At 37.8% G+C, this 24427-nt stretch overlaps 1 protein-coding gene across 3 annotated transcripts in view; it reads right to left on the bottom strand.

Moving 5' to 3' along the window:
- Positions 1-747: 747 nt before the first annotated feature.
- Positions 748-24427, bottom strand: part of AFAP1L1 (actin filament associated protein 1 like 1) — a 57183-nt gene continuing 33503 nt past the window's right edge. Inside the window, exons 7-19 of one of the 3 annotated variants that reach the window (XM_074292122.1) lie at positions 23233-23444; positions 21443-21622; positions 20461-20553; positions 18543-18633; positions 17314-17466; positions 16116-16327; positions 14083-14228; positions 13565-13637; positions 12750-12861; positions 11146-11310; positions 4491-4669; positions 3295-3417; positions 748-2577 (exon numbers count right to left, since the gene is read on the bottom strand). In XM_074292122.1, the coding sequence (XP_074148223.1) occupies positions 2554-2577; positions 3295-3417; positions 4491-4669; positions 11146-11310; positions 12750-12861; positions 13565-13637; positions 14083-14228; positions 16116-16327; positions 17314-17466; positions 18543-18633; positions 20461-20553; positions 21443-21622; positions 23233-23444 (1763 nt within the window). In that variant the 3' untranslated portion in view covers positions 748-2553. Of the gene's footprint in view, positions 2578-2628; positions 3418-4490; positions 4670-11145; positions 11311-12749; positions 12862-13564; positions 13638-14082; positions 14229-16115; positions 16328-17313; positions 17467-18542; positions 18634-20460; positions 20554-21442; positions 21623-23232; positions 23445-24427 lie in introns of those variants that run through there. The other 2 variants (XM_074292121.1, XM_074292123.1) reach the window with 2 other exon arrangements.

Genomic DNA, 24427 nt, shown 5'->3' on the forward strand with positions numbered 1-24427 from the left:
TTTTATCTTTTTACCCCAGCATAGAGACAAATACTGAACATTCAGTAGTAAAATTTTATTAATTTTCAAAAAATTTTATTTAATTGCCCATTGGGAGCTCCCTGAACTCTCCTCCATTAAACTTCAGCAATTTAAATAGGTCGAGAGATCACCTTCCTTATCTAAACTCAGTACTGCCCATTTGGACAGCTCTAATAAAGTTAAAGCCCAGCTGTTGACTGTGAGCCATATAAGACTACACATTATGGAGCAAAGGAAACTAATTCATTAAGCCTGTATTCCAGTCCTAAGTCTTCAACTTGCGGTGCAAGTATATTACTTGAGCTTGTTTTCTTCCTTATCAAAGAGAGACAACACCTCTAGGGCTAGTGTGAAGATCCCATGAAATAAGGTACTTGAAAATAACTCCTTAAGACTTCCTCACTACAAAGTAAACCCCCTGAGGCCAGAGACCTGGTCTTATCTAGATTTATAAAATGTTGCTTTAAAGGTTGTTGTTAAACATGCTTGTTGTTAAAGGTAGATCATTTACTCCAATCCTTTTGATAGATGAATCCAAGGCTCAAGATAAAATGCTCCACCCACTCAAGTTGCCCAGAACTTGTCTCCTAATCTAATACTCCTTTCAAAACAAACTTTGTCTCTTTCTAACTTAGCCAATAGACAATAGGCATTTGATAAACTGAATTTGAAACTGTTGTGTCCTAAGTAACATTCCAAAACCCTCTGGGAAAACTGATGACTCCACGATGGTGAAAGTTTTGTCTTTATTGGAGAAAAATAACAAAAACTTTTAAAGTGCATACAGTTTTTAAACAGTAACTTGTGGCACAGTATGCATAAGCACTCAACATCTAAGGTCCCCACTTCCTTAATGTGCTTACACTAATTCAGCAGGGCTTCCTTTGGTCTTTGATAATGAACTATTTTATAGGAAGGGGGGGAGGGGAAGGGGAAGAGCCCTTTCCCTAGTGAGCTGCACATCAAGATGAAAGAAGAGAAACCTTGAGTACCTAGATTTCTCTTAATTCTTTTCAAACAGATTTCTGAGACACAATAGATTAATTGGCAGATGCATCACATGTGAGGAGAAGAGACTGATGGGTATTAGGATAGAGCATCTGTACATTTGCTACATTAAAACATCTGCATCGTTGGCTCATATCTTTCTATGGAGTATATAAATTCACAGGATTTTGAGTGTTAAGGCACTTCCCTTTATTTTATATTTTATCAAACTTTGATTTGAGTAGCTAATCAGTCATACAGGTTATAAGTTGCAGGGCTGAAATATAATAGCTTATTTCTATAGCACTTTAGCATTTCCAAAACACTTTATATACAATATTTCATTTGATTTTCACAAAAGCTTTGTGAGGTAGGTGCTATTATTGTCCCCACTTTTAAAATGAGGAAATTGAGACTCAGTCATATTAAGTGACTGCCCTCAGTGTCTGAAGTAGGTTTCAAACCCAGGTCTTTTGACCCTAAATCCTGTGTTCTTTCTGATACCACAATGCCTGTCTATGAGCAGATGTCTGCCTGTAAATGTGTTATTAGTACGGTAATCTTGTATGTGTGTCACTCTCCTTAGGGTTAGCCTGAGCATAATATGTGCCACAAAACATCCACTTGCATAAATTTTCACCACTTCTTCAGATCTTTGCTTTCATGTCAATCAGATTTGGTTGATAACACATACAGCAGACACTACCATTGGTTAGTTGTTCTATTTCCCAGAAAGGCACCTCCAAAAAGGGAAAAAATGAAGAGTCATAGGATTCACATTCTGCAAAGCTTTAGCCCAAGTTTAAATAACTCATTATTTTAGTCATCTTCCATTATCTCCTCATGGTATGGAGGTGACCCTGGGACCTTCAAGACTATACCAGCACATCAGAGGCTCTAGTAAGGTCCTAGCATGATGGAAAGACTTCAAGCCCAGGCCTGGTGAGGACGAGGCATTGTCAGTTAGGTGAGATTTCGATTACAAAGTTTTGCAGGGTCATAGCCATAGATGAACATCAATTAAAATAGAGGAGGTTGTTCAAGCCATGTCTCAGCCTGTTTCCAGTAGCTACCAGGGTCCCAGGAGCCCTTTTACAGTCATAAGAGGAGCTTATCCTTATTACAGCATTCCATATACTTCAGTGTTTCCTTATGTCATTTCAGATATTAAAATGGGATTCTGAGGATCAGATTCATCAGTTTCTTGCTTCTTCAAATGAAGTGGCCAATCTGTGTTGTTCAGATATTGTTACTTAACTGTCCTTTCCCTCCAATCTTCATTCCCACCCCCACCCCTCAAATCTCAGTGTTTTCATTCCATCACTTGCCTATTCATCCAATTCCCTCCCTCCTCATGTCCCTTATTGCAAGATGCCTTTTTTCCCCTCTCTTCCCTCCCCTCTCCCTGCCCCCAACAAACAAATGAAGATGGTCTTCATGTGTTCCCAAACAGTGGTACTTTTCTATGGATTTCAGAAAAATGGGGCTGAAAGGTTGGACTGGAGAAGCTGCTATCTCCCAGAGGACATATTGCTCAAGTTCCTCTTAGGTTTTCTTCATTTCCCATTCCTGCAAAGCAGAAAGACAAATAAATTTAACTGAACAGTACTTGAGAAGAATGAAGACCATGCATTTGCCATTTTTTTTATTGGATATCCCCCTTGGATGAGCGGTCACTCTACTTCTACCACAGAGGTCAGGGGGCAGAAAAGAAAGGAATCTAGTTGAAATTGTGATTTTCTAGTTGAAAATCACAAACATATCCTGGGTAGCTTTGGGGATGGTAAGCCTAAGAACCCCATTACAGTCATCGTAAGAGAATCTCAGTCTAACTCCCTCATTTTACAGCAGAGGAAGCTGAGGTGCAAAAAGCAAGGATATAATCATACAATTTCAGAACCTGAGAGACTTCAGTCCCTGGCAAATGGTTTTTGTTCTCCCTAAGCATTTATTATTTGAATAGCTTTTTATCATTCTAAGATACAATCACCATTAAGGCCCCAAGGTAGGGGACCAAGAGTCACTTATAACAAAAATATTAGTTCATATTTGTAAAGCAATTGAGGGTTTATGATTGCCCATTATTAAACATGAATGAATCTGAGTGAAAGTTTCTAATGTATTGAGATCTGCAAGGGCATTTAGCTAATATGTAGAGAAGGAAACTCAAACCCAGAGACTAGTCCATATCAAGTTGGTGGCAGATCCCAGGATTAATAGGTCAGTTTCTTCTTATAGCTGCCTTTCTAATTGTTATGAATTCTGTATAAAGTGATTTTTCCATACTTTGGCCTTCTGGAGCACTTTTCCTTTGCTGGAAACGTTGATAGATGGGCTTCTCTTCCTCAGTTCTGATGTACAGTTGACAGGAGGAGAAGATTCTTGGCTGGGAGGCTTATTTGCTGTTTCCTAGGGAGAGTAACAGAGAAGTTGAGAATTCTGGAAAAAGCTGCCTGCTTCATATTAAGAGAAGGCAAGGACTAGATTAGCCTACTGTGAGCCGGGCTACTGCAGATCTCTAATGATTGTGCAACTTGTGGATTCTCCCTGGCTACAAACCCTTCCCCCCATGTTCACTATATACAACTTAACCTGATAAAATTCCTTTTTTGTAGGACCAAGGGAAAATACCTTGAAAAATCATAGGTCCAACTTGTTTATTTTCCCTGAAAACTGAGGCCCAGAAAGTTGAAGAACCTTATTTAAGGCTCAGCTTAGGTGTCATTTCCTACATGAAGTCTTCACTGCTTCCTTTCACTAAAAATGGTTCCTCCTTATATCTCTTTTCTCTTTCCATTTAACCTCTCCTGGATACTTTGTGGATGTCAATTTGGTAATTTGCAGCAAGGAACAATAGAAATAATATGAACTTCAAATCAAGAAACTGAATTCTAGTCCTCCTTTTAATGCTTCTTGGAATAGACAAATAGTGTGGTGTAGTGGGAACAGCATTGACTAAAAGTCAAAAGTCAAGGTTCAAATTTAAGCTCTAACACTAATTCCATGTATGATCTGTTTAATTGGGCCTCAGTTTCCTCACCTATTGAATGAAAAGATTGGACTAAGTGCTCTAGAAGACCCCTTAGAGAATGAAATAACATAAGATTGTAGAGCTCTATGATTATCCTCATTAGTAACCAGAGGATCATAATGCTTAAACTATCCACCTTATAGCGACATTGCTAATAAAAGCATTGTGATCCACAAGATGCTATACACATCTGAATTGTAATGTCTCATTGCCTCTACAAGACAGTGAACTCATTGAAGATATCTTGTTTTATCTTGCTATTCTGGATTTCTACCAGAGGGGCTTACTGAATTTAAGTCAGCTGAATAACAGAAGCTAGGAAAGTTTCTGAGAGAAGCAGTCAAGGCTGCTCTTTTCCATTTCCTACCACCCCAAACAGAGATACCAGACTGAATAGCTATCCATAACATATGTGTGGAGGAGGATGCAGGAAGGAAAAATGTGTACTTACTCCAGTCTTGCATTGGCTGGCCACAGCAAGCCCAAGAGCTGGGCCTCCCGCCAGGGACTGCTTCAGACTCTCCTTCACGGCCACAAGCTTCAGCTCGAGATCAATCCTTCTCTCTTCCTTCTCCCGGCACTGGGCTTCTAGCATCACTAGCTTTTCTTCTAGATCCTTTAACCTAGTACCTGTTTTCAAGGAGCACAAAGTTTTGAGGATTCTGTCAGGAGTTATGGAGTCAAATAAGATCCCAATAACAGTATCGTGCCTAGTTCTAAGTGTCACAATTTAGGAAAAACATGATGAGTAATAGCTGTTGTAGTATGAAGTATAGCAATTGATGAAAATATGTTAATAAAATAAAATCTTGTAAATTCAGAGGATATGGAAGTATGCATAGATAGAGGAAAAATGGAAGCAGGGAGATTGAACATGCAGACGGAGAGTTATTTTTACAACAACCCTGTGAAGTACATGCTACAGACATTTTACAAATAAAGAAACTGTGTCAGAAAGGTTAAAAAGCTTGCCTAGTCACGCAAACAGCAAGATTAGAATCCAGCTCTCTCTTGCAATTACATTATGCTCTCTCTAGAGGAAAATAATGGGAATAATGGGAAAAGGACTCAAAACCATAGCACGCCAAGAATGATTGAGTTTGGGGAAGAGAAGATTTATAAGTGACTTTCAGGAAGTCTTATGGATAACTTTCCTACCTCAGGTTTCTCATCTGTAAAATGAGGGATTTGGACAACCTAAATTCTAAAATTCCTTCCAGCTATGTATCAATGTATCAATGACTTTTGATAGTAAAGACACCTTAATAGCTAGCATAATGTTTTACATATAATATAGATTTAATAAATAGAGGTGGCTTTGTCCCTACTCTTTCTTACTTCTGTCTTTCCTTTTTCTCTCTTCTGTATATACATGTGTGTGAGTTTGTATATATTGATCTATTTATATCTTTATTTTAAGAGGTAGAAGATCAGATTATGTTTGGTATAATTTGGACTATGGGGACAGCTAGATTTGATTCTACTGTTGCCCCTTTGGCAGCTTCACTTCAGCAGTTTTCCCTTTTATCTAATCCATCCTGCACATACTGACATCATAATATAAATATTTGAAATTCTGATATGTCATTTCATTCAGCTCAAAAACATTCACTGGCTTCTTATTATCTATAGGGACATAGAAACTCCTTATCCTGGCTTCAAAGATGTAGTTCCAATCTACTTTTTCTTACCTCATATACTACTTTCTGCCCAAGCTAGACTTGGTCTTGCCTATTTTTGCCTCTGTGCATTTGTGACAACAATCCCTCAGGAATTTCAGAGGAAACTCTTCTCATATCTCTGACTACTGAACATTCTATTGCACCTCTTCAATGTATTTAATCATATTCTAACTAATTTATCATATACCTTATGCTCCTATCAGTACATTCCCCCATGGCAGAGACCTTAAGAGTCCTTTTCAACTTTGTGTCCTCATTTTCTAGCATAGTGTCTAGTACATTATGTTTATTAAATTTAATTTATCTTTTCCTAAACTAGGATTTCTGATTCCACAAGCCCAGCAACAATTACCCTTCTGTGGGATGCAATTGGCTATTTCCTCCTTTCTCAACCTTGAAGCTTTCAGCTGTTCAATTATTTCAGATCTTCGAGAAGCCACCTAGTCCAACCCATTTTATATAAGAAACATCCAAGATCAAGAAGGTAAACTACAGGTAGCTTGTAGCAGTCTGATGCCATGTTTTGTTTTCCCACTGCCTCTTCCAGTTTCTTAATAAAGAAAATAGCAAATGAGAGTTGGAGATCTATACATACATGAATGCCCTCCCTGCCTGATATAGTCAAGGAGAGAAACTAAATCTTCACTTTAACCACTAGATGGCACCAACTCATGGCTGGAATCTGCTTGAAGTTACTTAAAAGTGTTCAAAATAGAGGACGAAAGTCACCCTGTTTTCCCACTTGGCCTGGCACTATAAGAAGTACTGTGTAAATTCATAAAGCCGCACTTTGTGAGGTTGATGTTGCTCATCCTATATTTTCAAGGAGGACCAATGATATCCACCACAAGGAGGATGTCTTGATTTAAGTACTTTCAAAGTAATTAGCCTCACTCTCTCTTCCAGAGTCATCCAAGTCCAAGACCAAAAGTCAAGATGACTAATGATAGATGACCCAGGATGCATTGGGTGACCTTGTCCTTTATCAATATGAAGATATTGATGAACTTTCCCGAAAAGCTGGGTAATTTGGCCTTCATGAGAGACTGTCAGTTTGGGGATGGGGGAGAAGGATGTGAAGTGTTATGGAAGCTATCTGAATATGGGACAGGAGGTAATCAGTTTCCCATCATAGAATCATATAGAACTGAAAAAGTCAGGCTTATCTAGACCAAATCCTTCATTTTATAGATTACAAGAAGGCAGTGCTGTGGGATTCAAAACCTCTAAATCTCTAAACCTCTAAGTCTCTAAATCCAGAACTCTATCCACTGAATTACATTCCTCATCCCTACATGATTTCAAGGGGTGACTGTAGATGTCTATACAGATTTGGATTATGATAGAGCTCCAGGGGTACTCAAATCAACAAACATTCTGAAGCACTAAAAACAAAAAGGAAAACAGTCCCTACCTTCAAGGAGCTTACCATCTAGTGGGAGAGACTACATATACAGGAGAGAACACTTGCAGGTAGGGGCACCAGGAAAAGAGTCATGAAAAGAAAGGGTGTGGAGGCAAGTAGATGGCACACTAGCCTTGAAGTCAGCTTCAGACACTTAACACTTACTAGCTATGTAATCCTGGGCAAGTTACTTAACTCCAATTGCCAAGAAGAAAAAAGTTAGAACACCTCGTGTTACACAGGAAGGACATCAAGAATGTTAATCTTCCTAGACTGAGGTAAGTAAGGAGAGGAATAGTATGAATATGCTGGAAAAGGAGATTGGAGTCAAATTGTGAAGGGTCTTCAATGTAGGGGTAAAGGTAAGAGTGAGCCACTGGGCCTTTATTCAGTATGGAGTGACATGATCAGATGTTCCAGGAAAGTCAGTTGTGTGAAGGATGAATTTCAGGAGTCCATTTTTCATTCTGAGATTCCATAGATCTGCGACCCAACCCATTTGCCATTTGTCAAGAAGAAAGAAGAGACACACCTTTTCCCAAAACAGAGCCAAGAACAGCAAGTCCTATCTAGGACATATAGAAGTGGGAGGAAAAGAGACAAAGCTGAGACTGCTTATAGGGAAAATATGTTGTGTAAAGTGTAGGAGGGCTGATGTGCTAGACAGCCAGGTGGTCAGTACTCCTCAGGAAGAGAGAGTTCATTGCCAATTTTAAGGATAAGTAGGACCACAGTCCAAATCCGTCTTGATCCCTGTTTTGGAACAAATCTAAACCTTTTCCAGATGCTAGAAGATAACTTATCATTTTAACTTGTCCTTGTTTACTAAAGCTAAGCATCCTTAGTTTTTTCAGCTTCATAGGTTCCCTTACCTTCCTAGTTATTCTTCCCTTCAGCTTATCAATGTCCTCCTCAATGTGATATCTAGAATCTGTCTCCTTACAATTTGATTTTGCTTCTATTTTCCACAGTTACATATAAGTCTAATCCCTTAGATTTGAAGAAATAGAGCAATAAATTTTAAGTCAGAGGAGCTGCTTTTGAATCCCTGATGAATGTGGTCTTGAGCATATAATTTAATAGCTGAAAGCCTTGATTTACTTAAGGTACCTCTAAACTCTATATAATTTATAATTTTAAAGCTATAACTAGTTGGAAAAATGACTCTTCTATCCCATACATATAAAACACAAATAGATAGGAAGAACAAGCAGTTGAGAGGTACTGTTTCAAAATGTAAAATTAAAGCAATTCATAAAAGTGAGAAAGCCAAGGCATCTCAATAGCAACAAGACTAGAGATCCAATTTGGGTTTTGGCTACTAGGCCCCAAATAGGATTATGAGGTGGTAGCATGGGACTTAGAGGCTGGAAGGTAAGGGCAGTGGAAGAGGTTTAAGAGTAAATCTCTGGTGGTTTCCAGCAGGGCAAGAGAGTCACTTTTAGTTATTTGGATTGGCTCAAACACTGGTGAAACAGAGTTCAGAATGATTTTTTGGAGAGCCTAGGCAAACCTTTGACACAAGAATTTTCTGGACAAGGTGAGAGTAGAAATACTTACATTTATTCCTAAGCTATGAACTTTGAATCAATAAGCCCTGGCCCTACCACTTGAGCAAGCCCTTATTTTCTCTAAACCTCAATCTCCTCATCTGGAAATACTAGAAACAGTAACAACATCAGAGGATTGTTGTTAAGATGACATGATAATGTCCATAAAGCACTATGGAAACCTGAAAGTGCTACATCCATGTTCTTTGACTTCTCAAATATTCTCTCTAACTACTTCCCCAAGGCTCTGGCTTCACTTCACTCTTTTGCCTTTCCAGTCTTAATCTGGCAATCCACTTGTTCAATATTATAGTCATTTATGCTTTTTCTCATGTAATCCACCTTTCCCATTTTGCTCAACAATGCAAGAGGAATTCACAAATCCATGCCAACGGATCCATTACAAATTTATGCCATCTAATTTCAATTGGTCCTTCAGTTCAGTAAAGCAATCCCTGTACTCTTCCCCAATTGATTATTTCACTCCTTATATCATGTTCTAAACTTCTTTCCTAAACCATCCCATACCACTTCCTCTCCCTAGTTTCAAAAAGAGATGGACTCATATTCCAGAGACATTTCATCCTGAGCTCTCTATTCTTCCCTATGTTACATCTTAAAACTTAACACTATTCCTCATTTTTTTACCTTTAAATCATTTCTTATAAAGAAATGGCACTTCTTGGGGCAGCTATGTGGTGCAGTGGATAAAGCACCACCCTTGAATTCAGGAGGACCAGAGTTCAAATCTGGTCTCAGACACTTAACACTTCCTAGCTGTGTGACCCTGGGCAAGTCACTTAACCCCAGCCTCAGGGGAAAAAAAAAAAAAAAAGAAATGGCACTTCTCATCAAAGCAGGCTTATAACTTTGAGCCCATTGCCTTTTTCATCCCTACTCTCTTTTTCTGACTTTTTCCCTATTCTCTATCAACATAACCTTCACTAGACCCTATTACCTTTTATCTTTCCTCCTTTTCTCAGCTAAATTCCTAGAAAAACTAAAAGTACCTCCATTTTTACTTGAAGCTACTTTATCTATCATTATCAATAATCTTACTTGCTAAATTATGGCAATCCTCTTTTCTTACTTCTCATCCTTCTCACCATTATCTGCTGAATTTGACACTGATAATCACTCTTAGTCTCCTGGATGTTATTTTCTCTCTGAGTTTTTAAATTACTTTTTACTGGTGCTTCTGCCTACTTTACCACTCTTTTTCTATATCCTTTCCTGCCTTATCATCCATATCATCTAATGGATGATTATCACCTAATTTTGGGTTGCTCCCTAAGACTCTGTCCTAGGCCCTCTTCTCCTCCTTCTATACTCACTGATGTGATCAATTCCCATGAGTTTAATTATCATCTCTATGCAGATGAATTCCAGAATTAAATATTCAACACAATTTCTTTCCTTTTCTATTCAATCCCTTTTCCTCCTACACAAGGCTTTTCCTGACCTTCCAGCTGCTACGAGGGCTTCTTGTAATTTATAAGTACTTTTGTATGTATATACACTATATTCCCCCTATAACATATAAACTCCTTATATATTTTACTTGACAATTCATGTTCATAACAGGACATTTCACATTTTTGCTTTCTCAGTGAGGGGGAAGAATGGGGAGAAGTGGGAAGGAGAGAAGCCATATCATTAAAAATTAAAAATTTAATTTGAATAGTTAATAAATTTAAATTTTAATAAACAAATTTAACTTAATTAATGTTCTAAGAGGCCAGCACTTTTGCCTCTGTATCCTAACAAAGCATCTAGCATATAGCAAGTATTTAATAAGTGCCTCTCAATTGACTAGTATATATAATTTTTTTCCTGGTCCTGTGATCAGTGTAAAGAACTCTCCACCAATACTAACCAGCCCAACTGTTTGTAATTTATAGAACTTCTCTAAAGAGTCTTACTGCTATAATGGTTCAAAATCAGAACTTGAAACCAGGTCTTCCTAGATGCATTATTGATCGCTATGTACTATACCATATTATCTCTCCAGATAATAACTGTCATTATTATTAACAATAAATAAAGACAATAATATTTGAACAGGCCATTTCATCGGGTTTTAAATTATAAAGTGCTATAAACTATAAAGTGCTAAATTATAAAGCTTTTGAGTTTAAATTATAAAGTTTTTATAAACTTTTTAAATAAAATTATAAAGTATTTAAATTATAAAGTTTTGAGTTTACAAAAAAATTTTTTTGAAAGTCATTAAGGAGAATAAAAATTAATTATTGGATTATTAGGTGATATAGTCATAGCCAAAAGAATATACATTTTAGTCAAAAAGGCCATAGAAAGAAAAACTTGGTCCCTCTCTATGTTGTGCCCACCTTTCCATCCCCCTCAGCTGCTCTTTATTCCAGTGAATTTTCTGGGTCTTGCCCAGATTTTCCTAGAGACCATGTTATTCTGAAGGATTCTCCTGACCAGGATAAGGATCATCAGTACCTGCACTGTTCTTCAGGACCTCTTTTAGCTCCCTCTTCTCTTTGCGAAGAGTCATTAGCTCATTCCTGATCAAACTCTTCTCAGTCTCCAGCTTCTCCTTTTCTATCAGATACCTGCGGGCATCTTCCTCTGCCCGGTTCTTCCCATACTTATATTGATTGGCACCTATAAAGGTGGAGCAGAAGAAAAAGGCCCTCAGATATGTGACTTCTCCAACAGCATTGTTACAGAGACAGAATTCTGGATGGGAGGTACAACTTCTACCTCCGGAGAGTTACACAATCCCATCCCATATATGCATATGTAGGTGATTGTACACATACATATGTACATTTATGACATAGTGTATGTTGTAGTGCTGTTTTAAGAGTTTGAAGTTAGTGTAACTTTTGGGACACACACACACACACACAAAATAGGAATTCCTGTCTCCTTAGGTGATATAATCATATAAATTAAGGAATAGCTAACAGGAAATGAGCAATTAATAGATTAACAGAGTGAAAAGATGTATCTATGTCCTGTTATGCCATTACTAAAATGTGCAAGAATTGCCCTTGATAGAATTAGAAGGGTAGTTAATTGGCCATTGACTGGTGGAAGATTAGCCACAATCCTAATGAACCTTTAAGAGCTAAATTTGTCAGCTGAGTGCATGTGAGGCCTAGAACAGCTTTGTGAATTGTGACTTCTGAACCTTTGCAAGAAGAGAACAAGGTGTGAGGATATATCCTCTTTTCTTCCCTTATTGGCTATGGCAGTTTGCTCCATAGCTGCTAGGGAGACAAGGGCACAGAGAGTCAAGGGAGAAAGAAAGCATGACCTCTGGTATCAGAGCCAACTATGGGAAGAGTCTGGCATCTGGGAACTGATTGCAGAGATCCCAGCCTAGTGAACCACACAGTAGAAATATTGTCCCTAAGTGGGAGCAACATGAAGACACCTTACCTCAATAGAAAAGGCATTGGGGCCCCATAATACTAGAGGTAAGAAAAGCTACATGGGCTTCTGACCTCTTTTGTTTCTCCCTTCCAGGGAACTGTACCTACTTATCCTTCTAGTGGAAGTAATTGTGAGAGAGGAAATCCCAGATTTATGAGTAGAATGCTGTGTAGCTATTGTTCTTATGAAATAATATGAAATGCTCAGGTTTGGGGAAAACTGCCTATGGAGGGCTATAAAAGGCAAACTTACTATGGAGGTGTAGATTCACAAAATATCCTTTTAAGTTGAGAATAGGTATATATACACAGTATATTTGTGGGAAATGAATATTTAATAGTTTAAAATTGCACTAAGAATTTTATGATAGTGATATGTCTGATAGCAGAAAGTCAAATAAAATTAGATATTCAGAGCCTGAAGAGCTTTTAGAACAAAGAATATGGAATATTAAACAAAGAATATAGAATATTAGAGTCAGAAAAAGTCTAGGAACATAAAATGTTGGAGTCTAAATTATTAGACAAATATAAAATATTACTCCTAATAGGTCTTCTAGATGACATAACATTAGAGCATAAGACTTCAGAGCTTAAAGGGTCCTTAAAAATCTTCCCCATTTTCCACCTTAATTGGGGAAGAAGTTTCTAGACAAAACCTACTAGAAGCATGACGCTTGACTTTGACTTGTGGGTCTATACGGATTGACTTCTCACTGCAGGAAGAGGCATGTCGCTTCACCTGAGCCCCAGATGGAAGCTTGGGTTCATTATCCTAAAGAGAGGAGCAAAAATACTATTTAGCAACCAAGAAAACTATTTTGGTTTTATGACGGCCATGCTTCTTGACAAAGGTTGAATAAAACTTCATTGCTGTAGGCTCAGATTCATAAAGTGTGGGAAGCAGCTTGGTTAGATTTAGGCAGACATTGGGAAGCATTGTGATCCCTGAAAGCAAAGCCAGGTGTTAGCATGGAGAAGGGAAGAAAAAAGGGATTAAGTATTTATATAGTACCTATTACCTGCCAGGCACTATGTTAGGCACTGTTTACAAATTCTTTTTCATTTGATCTTCACAATAACCCTGAGAGATAGGTGCTATAGTATCCCCATTTTATAGTTAAGGAAACTGAGGCAAAAAGAGATTATGTAACTTAACTCTGTTTGCCTCATTTGTAAAATGAGCTGAAGGAAATGACAAACCAGTCCAGCATCTTTGCCAACAAAACCCCAAAAGGGGTCACAGTCAGATACAACTGAAAATAACTGAATAACAACTTCCTGACTCCCTGTCTAGTGCTCTAGCCACTCTGTCCACCAACCATCTCCAGATTTAAAGTAACTTTCAGGACTCATGGTAATATTAGGATACCACTATGGTGATGGAGAAAGGGAGAAAAAGAGTTAAAGCAAATTAAAGCAAGTTAAAGAAGCAGAGCCAGGGGTCAGTCTACTGGGCAGGATTCACATGCTCATACCTGCATCTTCTCATAGGGAACCTCATCATAGACCCTAGGCTCAGGCCATTGGCCTTGACAGGAACTTGCAAATCTGGATAGCAGAAAACAAAGGGAAGGAGAGAAGCAAATTTCTAATTTTAAGCTTCTTAGGCTTCAGAACTATTAATACTAGTACTTTTTCCTCAAACATCAGTCTATTAATCTATTAAATAAAGTCTATTAGACTTTAATCTATAATAATAATTTAATCTCTAATAGACTAAAGTCCACCCATCCAGTTGTACGTTCATCTGTCAGCCATCTGGCTATCTGTTCATTTGCCCTTTTTCTTCTGTCAATTTATTGATCTCTCTTCCTACATTCTTTCACCTCCATCTGCAGAGCTTATCCTGTTCTTTACTAAGTCTCTCCCTCCTCCTCCCTTTTCCCCAATATGACCAGTTCATTTCCCTTGATAACTAGGCTGGAGGAATATGATCTGGCAACTTCCTACTTGGAGACACACTAGGTCTGACCACTAGATTTAAGGCTCTTACAAAAAGGAGTGCCGCCCAGCACTAACAATGCTGGCTATCGTCTCCACATCTACATAGTCATAGTGCAGGGCCTCAGGAGGTACTCTGGAGCCTGTTTCAGCCAGCAGCAGCCCCAACCAGCGGCCCATATCTTCAGAACAGCTTGCCTAGTAGGAGACACAATTAAAACAGGCTATGGTGAATATCTAGAAGAACTCAGGAAATGTTCGGGGTCCAGATTCTAAAGTAATCCTGTCCTTTTCATTTTCTCTTTTTCTTTCCTCTAAATAATTTTATAGACCTTCTAACCTCTACCCTATTCCTCCTCTACCATCCATCTTTGACACTACTAAAATACCAAGAATATTCCACCTGAAAATCACTAGCCCTCACCCCCTCCTTCCTGAGTAATGTTCAAATTTCTTTGCCTAACCTACAAAGTCCTCTACAACTTGGAGCCATCCTCTTTTTCTTTTTCTGGCTTTATATCCTTTTTTTCTTTCTACATACTCAATTCTTCAGCCACAGTGAATAACTATCTGATTTTTGGACACTCACACAAACATACACTTAAACTTCTGCATCTTTGTTCAGGTTGCTCCCTGTATGAGTAATACCTTCTCTTTCTTCTATATCTGGTGAACTTTGACTTTCTTTTTAAAGTACAAGTCAAAAGCTCCTTCCTAGAAGAAACTTTTTTTCTATTCCCTCAAATTGATAATGACCCTATCTATCATTGTTTTATAATTCTCTCTACTTAGCAATGTAATACTGTGTGTTACATATTATATTCTATTAAAGAAATATGACACAAGTTCATTCAGAGTGGTGAGAATCTTATTCTATTTCCTTTAGTGCTTATCATAATGTTCTGTGTATTTCATGCACTTAATAAATATATTCAAATGACTGACTGACAAATTTCATTTGATCCAGACAATTCTATTAGGTAGGTGCTATTACTGTCTCATCTACTGTTCATCAGTCTATTATTAATCTATCAGTCCACCCATCCAGTTGTACGTTCATCTGTCAGCCATCTGGCTATCTGTTCATTTGCCCTTTTTCTTCTGTCAATTTATTGATCTCTCTCTTCCTACATGAAAAAGATGAAAAAATTTGATTTTGTATAGATTTGTATATATTATATATACATATATATTTTGTAAATGTATAGTTTCTGTAGTTTCTGTTTCTATAGAGTAAGTCCCTGCCTATAGTTACATAGCTAGTTTGTTTGTATGGTAGACTTTGAACCTAAATTATCATGACTAAATTATCATGGCCAGTTCTGAATCCATTATACCTTTCAGGGAAATCAAGTTATCTCCAAAAGCCTAGACCTGATAGGTAGCTAGGTGGTACAGTGGATAGAATGTTGGATATGAAGTCAACAAGACCCAAGTTCAAATGTGACTTTACTATGTGACCCTAAATAAGTCATTTAATCTCTGCCTACTTCAGTTTCCTCTATAGTTGAAGATAATAATAGTACCTACCTTATAGGATTGTTATGAGGATCAAATGAGATAATATGTATCTTATATATATATATATAATGTATATAGGCATTTCATAAATTTGTTTGTTTCCTTCACTTTTCTAGGCTCCAGATCACCTTACAGGCTCAATCATGTGATAAAGTGAATGGATCTAGGTAGCTTGGCATTCTGCATCTAAGGTCCTTTCCAGCTTCTATGATCCCTTCTAACTTTAGCATGCTCTGCATTGATATTCTAAGTTCTGAAGTCTAAAATTCTAACATTCTAAAAAGCCCCTTCTTGCTCTGACAGTCTAGGTTTTATAGTTCCATTTGGTTCTTCTTAACACAAATAGTCAAGTCAAGAATTTTAGGTACCTGGGGGTACCATTTCTATTAAAGAGAAACCATCCTCAAATTATAGAGAAATAGAGGCAGAAAGAAGGGGAGGGATTTACTAATAGATAGTGTGCTATGTAACAAATAACTGATATTTATGTCTTCTTTTAGGAAAAATCTTAAAAACATGGCTCTTTCCAAATCTCTAAACAACATAGAACATTTCAGAAATTACCTCCAAGATAGAGACTTCCTGCCGTCCACGGAGAATCCTGAAAGCAAATGGATGCTTGGGGCCAAAGCCTGGCACAACCTCACAGCCCTGAAGATTGATGGCATTTACATGGGTCCGGAGGTCTGTGCGGTCCTTGTGGAAATATAATATGTTGCCTTTGAGACGACACCAGCGTTCCTTCCAGCACTGATTTCCTAAGACATTCAAGTAACCTGCAAGCATGGGAAAAAAGAAACTTGTGATGTCTTGATTTACATTTCAGACATAGGCCCAAAGCCTCCTAAAATTTCAGGGCTAGGAAAGGTCTCAAAGCATCCCATCTTCCTGGGAACAAGTAGGAACTGTCTGAGTCTTTGTGATAACACAGATCTACTGATCCCCGTGACTCACTCTGCTGCTACACCAGCACCACCAGAACCTGGATCACTGGTGAAAGAAATGAGGAAGAGCCTGGGTGTGAGGGGTAGTAAGATTGGGGCATCACACCCACCTGCAGATGATTTTTTAAAATTGAGAATAATCAGGATGGCAAAGAACTGAAACTAAATTAAATACACATTGATTTGAAGAATGGCTGAAAAAGCAATGATGCATTAACATAATGGATTATCACTATGTTATATATGAAGAATTCAGAGAAGGGTGGAAATGACCAGCTACTGAGTGAAGTACTAGGAAAATTAAAAACTAGGAAAATGAGCAAGAGCTCTTCTTATTTTGAGTTAAAAGAACATAGACTATTAGACCTGGAAGGGATCATAGAAGATGTCATCAAATCTAAAATTGGAAAGGATCTAAAGGCCTCTTTAGCTCAAGGTGTTTCCCGTTGAGAAGTGGTAGGCAAGTAGCATAGACCATACTTTACTCTTGACTGGATAAGTAACTTCTTAGTCTTTTTCTAGTCTCTGCCTTTTCCAATTCATCCTTCAGAGTTACTAAAATAATTTTCATAAGATACAAGTCTGACCATATCCCTCTTCTGTTCAGAAACTTTCTAGAATAAAATTCAAATTCTTTTCTCTAACATCTCTGCAAACTGATTCTTTCTTCTTTGTTGCTTTTGCATCACTCCTATTTCCTTGCATACAACAATGCCTAGAAAATAAATATTTCCTAAATTGAACTGAGACATATTGCACTGTGTAGGAAGCAAGGCGATTCAAGCTCCCTCAAGGTCCTTATAAATTCCTATACCAACCAAAGCTTGGGACCCCTTCCTCTGCTGGGGACATCTGTGCATCTTCAGTCATTGACTTCTTCTTGGAGAAGCTAATGATGCGGTTAATCTTCCGGCCAGCGGCACGGCTGACCGAGCCCTTCAGTTCTGCCAGGCTGCTCTTCTTGCCTCTTCCTACAACAGAAACAGAAGAAACTTGTCTTCAGAATTAATTCTTATCCTGCTCATTATCCTTCCTGATATTATTCCCTTATTGGGAATAGATTTGGAACAGAGGGTCTCTGAGATCCTTTTTAGGCATAAAATTTCAAACTTGGATAGTATTCTTAGGTAAGTCAAACTCTGTTGCCTTCAGTTTTCTTATCTAAAAAACAATAACTTTTACAGAGTACTTCAGCATTTTCCAATTGCTTTACATAAGCTTTAAATAGGTTAACAATACTTACAACAACCCCATGAGTTAGGTGTCATCATTATTCCCATTTTACAGCTGAGAAAGCTGAGGCTGTGAGAAGTTGAGCTAGTAAGTATTTAAGGTAGAATTCATATTCAGGATTTTTTGATTTCAAGTCTGGCATTCTATACCCATTCTGTTATCTAACTGCCACATATAGTCATAGCAACAAAAATAGCTGATATTTATACAGTGCTTCCTACTATGTGACAAACATTGTGTTAAGCATTTTACAATTTTTACCTTATCTGACCCTCACAATCCTGGAAGTTAAGTGCTATTATTGTCTTCATTTTATAGATGAGAAAACTAAAGCAAATAACAAGAATACCATGTTTCATAAGAGTTTCACAAGACTGCTTAAGTAACAAATGTAATCAACAGGAGACTGAGGGAGGTAAGAAAGGCTTCCCCTACCCCCATTTTAAAAAGAAAACCAAGGTTAAGTGGATTATCTAAGGTCTCAGCTCAGTAGGTAAGTCACTGCTTGTACATCAATATCACAGATACTTGAGCTTGCAAACTCTCTCCTAGGACACACAGCACTCACTTAGCTTCAAGGGAACTTAAGAGAAGAGCTGATCCAGGGCACATCTGAAAAGATACAGTAACCTACTCTCTCAACATTATACTTGCATACAAATTGCATGGTTGCTTAAACTTTCCAGTGAGTAGACAAGCATGTACACACACACACACACACACACACACACACACACACACGTACATATATACCCTCCCATGGGCTGCGTCTGGGGATTGAACCCTTTGGTTAGAGGAGGAATGATGCTCTTACCAGGGTCTCCTGGTTCACGACGACTATTGGTTGAACAGCCTTCTGTGCTGATGCTGTCTGAGTCTGACGTCTGCTTGTCCGGGGATAATCTCTGTAGGAAGAGAAAACAGTCGGGATATATGTGAACCACCCATTCTCTCCTCAATTATGCCTCCTTTCCCAATGATATTCACTTGCTCACACTGCTCTTCCAAGGATCCAAGGATCAAGGTGGAAAAGCTATGGATCCATTGATGGACTCTGGTCTTTATCATCTGAGGACCAATCTAACAATAAAACCTTTTTTTTTTTTTTAAATAGTGTTTGAAAGCGCCACAAAGCATTTTTCTCATAATAATCCTACTAAGTAGATAGGAAAACTATTCTTATTTTAAGGAGGAAGAAACTGAAGCTCAGAAAGGAGGAAAATTATTTTTCCTTGCAGAATAGCTCAGTGCTATCACCAAAGAGTTAGCCACTGCGGGGAGGGGGGTGGGGAGAAAGAAAAGAGGGAGGGAGGTATACCTATATATCCACACACTCACCAAAGCAGTTCATGAAGATTTATATAGAGGGAGGATCATACTTTTTTGCTTGGCCCCAGAGGGAAGAATTAAATTGTAATGAGAAAATGTAGACTTTATCAAACACAAAAAAACCTTGCTAATAGTGGTTTTTAAAAAAAGAGAGAATATGCTATCTAGAGATAGCTAGATAATGAGCACTAGGATAGAGCATTGGGTCTGGTGTCCTGCATTCAAATATGATCTCAGATACTACTCGTTTTTGAACTCAAATGTAGGCCTTTATATTTTATCTTTATTATATTTCATCTATTAATTCTAGCATGTCTTTCCAGTTTTTACATGTCCTTTCAGTTCCTAATTGTGTTATTTAGTGTAGTTTCTATCCCTCTCTCCACCTTCTCATTTCTCATTTCCACAGGAGCAAATTTCAACAAGTCTTATGAACTCTGATAAGTGCAAAGAGAAGACTAATGAGTTAGAATGCCACCCACTTTCTGAGAGAGGAGAGGAAGTAAAATAAACAGGAGATACACATTTTTGAAAATAGTCAATGAAAGAATGTGCTTTCCTTGACTATATTACAGGTTTTTTTTTTCTCTCTCCTGGGGTAGAGTGGATAGAAGATTGAAAAAAGTTAATAATAACCTAATTTTATCCATTAAGGTCTAAATGTAACATCATTGTGAAATCTCTTATCTCTCCATAAGAATTTTTTTTCCTTTACCTAATTCTTATCATTAGCTATATCTTTATACTCCTTACACCATTATGCCTTATATTTGAGAGGTATTTGTATTCGTGTCTTCTTTACTATTGCTAATCTATGAACTCCAGAAGAAACCAAGCCAAACTATAATGGATGATTTGTAAGGTTGCTTCCAGCTCTGAGATTCTATAATCCTATAAAAAGCCTAGAATGAATGTAGCTATTCAAAGACAGTTCTTTTCCTTGGGACTCAGTTTCCTCCTTGGTAAAATCAAGAGGTTGTACTAAATGAATTCTGAGGTCCCTCTCACTCCTGAAGTTTTTGTCTTTCCATGAGACTAGCATGGTCTCCCAAAGTAGGAAGCTTATTTATATATACACATACATACATGGCATCAAGTTCAAAATAAGAATTAAATTTAAAAAGAAAAAGAAAAATAGGCAGCATGGACTAGTGAAATGAGTACTAAATTTGGATGGAAGGGTCTTGGATTCAATTAGCCTTTATTGCCTTTGATATCTTCACCTGAGTAAAACTTTAGTTTTACTCAGTTGAACAGCTAATTTCTGCATCTCCTTCAGAATAAAGTAATTTACAAATCATATTTTGAGTAGTTGGTAAATATTTGACAGATGAAGTGATTCATGAAGTTACTCTTGTTTCAAGCAATGAGCTTCCAAGGAGGGATAGAGGATAAGACATTACCTTGTCTAGGTCTAGTTTGTGCTGGAAAACAGGAGACTTAGGTTCCTCTGTTCCATCTGTTGCTCCACTAGACTTGCTCACTTCTTTTATAACCTGTGGAAAGGATCAGAATAAGCATAAAACATTCTTATCTTTTCTAAAAATGAATGTAGAGGGAAAGGGTGGTAAGAAAGATGCCCCAACTGGAAGAATTGAATGATAATGGTGTTCTTTGCAAGTGCCTTGGGAAAGATGGTTCGTGCATATTCATTTTAAAAAAGCTTTTACACATATTGTTGTATTTGATTTTCATAATACCAAGGCTGTCGGGGTAGGAACCATCATTTCATTCTTACAAAAGAGGAAACTGAAGTTCAGAGAAATGATTGGCTCAAGGTCTCACAGCTAGTTTTAATGCTAATTTAGGAACTAGAAAGCAGGTCTCACCTGCCTCCTCCTCTATTAGGAGACTAGTTTCATGCAAATACAGGACTTCAGAATCATCTAGTACAACCTCTTGATTTTACCCAGGAGGAAGCTGAATCTTATCCAGCTACATCCACTTTAGGCTTCTACAGGATCACAGGATATCAGAGCTGGACACCTTACAGATCATCCAGTGCAGCTCCCTTTTACTCCCAAGACAAAGAAAATAAAAAAGAAGAAACCAAATATCCAGTAAGCAGAGTATCATAGAAAGCCCCAAAGAGATAACTCAAAGCTCTGATGTTTTAATAGGACCTTAGGAAAAGAAAAAGCCACAGGCACCCTCTCTTTCAGGGTCCTAAGAACCTTACTCCTGGTAGAGTAGAAAGGGTACTTGAATGGAAATCAGGATACGAGATTTAATCAGGGTACTGGAATTTCAGTCCTGCTGTCAAGACAATTAGCAATTGAGTCTGAGTCAGAACCTGGGAAATCCAAATATGCTTTAGAGACACTCTCCCCTGCTTTAGTGAATTGAGGTAGCTCAGCCTGAGAAAAAGAAGACTAGAGTTTCTACCTTCAGCCACTCTTCAGCCTGTTCCTTGCTCTGTACAGCCAAAACCAGGACCTCTGTACCACCCAAGGAGAAGCGGAGCTCGTGTTTCTTGCGACGTCCATCTCTAGGCACATAAATGACATTACAGACTCCCAGGGCCAGCTTCAGGTGGGGCTGGTGGTCCTTGGAGTTTTTGTAACACTGAGAAAGAGAGGTGGGGGAAGAGACAGTGAGGGGAGACACAATGGGTATGAGTAAGGGAAACAAAAAGATAAAGGAGAGAAAGGGGAAAGAGAGGGGAAAAGAGATATAGCATACTTTAAGGATCCTTGTCATATCTTACAGTGAGAGGAAGATCAGGTTTACTATACCCTGGCTTCCCAATAGCTACCCACAGAGATTGTAACTAGGAGCTCATGCATAGCTCAGTATTCTAGGACCACCCTTCACCCCCATCCTAATCATCAGGGACCAATGCATACTAGATAGCTAATTCATCCAATCCTTCTCAGTCTAATCCAGGCAAGATCACACATAGGAACACCAATCCTACTGGTCTTAGAAAGGGATCCATACCTACTTTAATTGCATCATCTATAGCCTAATAATATTAATTGGTACCATGAAAAACATTTGGACAAAGATCACATATTTTAGATTATAAACAGTTAAATTCCTATTGTAGATAATCTAAAAACTGTTGCTTCTTCAAGCTCTCTGACCCTTTTTTTTTCTCTCTCTATGCTATGGGAGACATAGTTATGTTGCTATGGAAACAGAAGAGAGGATACCCAGAACTGAGAGCCATTTTGTATTTGTTGCTGCCAGAGCTGCCAGAGAGAAAACAACATAGTCAACTTTTTGGTGATGAACCTCTCCACATTTAGCTGGGCTGTTCCTTGGATAAGACAGTGCCATTTCTAATGGATTTTGAACTAGGAAGGACCTGCCACAGCTTGAACCTTCTATGTGAAAGTGAAGCATGAGGAACAAAAGGGAAATTATTGTAAATTAAAATTCAGTGAATTAGATTTTCCTCATATGCTTCTTAAATGTATGAAGAGAATCTGGATTCTTGAATAGACAAGGAATCCCAAGTTCTTATACATTTTACCATCCTGGAAAGAATTGGAGAATAAACCCAGTGATGGACTATGTGGAACAGTCATCTGGGACTTCTACTAAGAGTATAAAGAGACCCATTACTCAAGGTTTGGCTTTCAGTGAACAATTTTAATATTAAATTTAATTTAATAATAAATTTAAATATTAAAATTTAAAAAAAATTAAATTTTTAAAAAATATTTTAACTAAAGCAGAGGTGTTGTGTCATAGCAGTCTGGTGAGAACTCTGAACCTCCATTTCAGAAAAATGTCTTTGAATGAACAAAATATAATATATAGGATTATCAAAGAAAAAGTATACTGACATACAGTTATCAAAATATTTTTAAAAAACTCAGACCAAAGTTAATAACCTCTGAGCTAAAGCACCTCAGTTTATAATGACAGTTTCTAATGGTGAAGACAATATCAGATTTAATGAAAATGAATTTTTAGAAGTGTAGCAGTAATTAGGATTTTCATTTCTATGGCACTTTACGGTGATGAAGCACTTTTATAACAGAAGTCTTGATAAATGAGGAAAATGAAGTATAGAAAGGGAAAATGTCTCCTATATGGCTGCATGAAAAGTGAGAGCAAAGATTCCATGATTCTCTCTCATGTATATGTGCCCAACATATAAACCATATGGCTGTACGCATGAATCACTAGATCATACACACACACACAGAGTCACTAGATCTCACCAACAGCTGGTTGTCCCTGATAAGAGTCAGTTGCTTGGCCCACTGGCCAAAGCGTTTTTTCCGTAGCAGGAAGGCACAGATTCTACAGTCTTTCACCAGGTGCATGGAAGCTTCCTCTGAAGGCCACTGGTGGGTTAACTGTTGCCCCTTTCCATCCTCTTCTTCATCATCATAGGATTCATAAGAGCTGCTCATGGCATCTGAGTCATTATCTGAGTGAAGTAAAGTTTTAAATTATTCTTGGGATCACCTCAGACCAAGGAAGCATCTGGCTCTTCTACTTCAATTCAATTCAATAAACATTTATTAAATGCCTTCTCTGTGCCAGGCACTGTGTAAACACTGGGGACAGAAATGAGAGAAAGAAAAACATCTTGTTCAAAGGATCAAGGGTGCAGGACTGAGGCTGCTGGAAGTTTGGATCAGAAATTTTGGATCCAGAATCATCAACACAAAATTATGGAACTGTAAGAGACCTTAGAACAAAGACTATAATAACAATAACAATAATAAATCTCACTGATAACAATATTTCAATATTTGCAAAATGCTATCCTCACTGTAAACTTGTCTAGTAGAATACAGTAGATAGTGCAAGTATTGTTTCCATTTTACTGATGATAAAACTGAAGCTTAGATTTTGATATGGAAATGTCAGAACTGAACAAAGAATATTACATGTGACAAACTCCTAGAGAGAAATGCAAAATATCAATCCACACTTAGCTTCCCTTATTTTACTTTACAAAATTGAGGATTAAGAATTATTAAGCACCTATTATGTGCAAAGCATTGTGCTTTGCATAGGGAAGATATAGTTACTACCCTAATGAAGCTCATTGCAGTAAAGAAACCCATTCACAAAAATATTACACTCAAAAGTGCATAGAAGTTGAAACTCCATATTCAATCTGTTGCCCAGGCCTGTCAATTTCACCTTTGCAACATCTCTCAAATAGATTCCCTTCTCTTCTGAAACTGTTACCACCTTCCAGCAGTCATGTCATGGCTAGTTAGTAAACTCCACTGAGTCCCCATCACCTCCAAGATCAAATAACAAATTCTCTTTGGCATTCAGACTCCTACCTATCCAGTCTTCTTACACCTTACACCTTACACCTCTCCCTACCACCCTCCATGTGTCCTTTTATCCATTGATACTGACACCCTTAGTGTTCCTCAAAACACTTCTTAG

Source organism: Sminthopsis crassicaudata, chromosome 2 (genome assembly GCF_048593235.1).
Source record: "Sminthopsis crassicaudata isolate SCR6 chromosome 2, ASM4859323v1, whole genome shotgun sequence".
Lineage (NCBI taxonomy): Eukaryota > Metazoa > Chordata > Mammalia > Dasyuromorphia > Dasyuridae > Sminthopsis > Sminthopsis crassicaudata.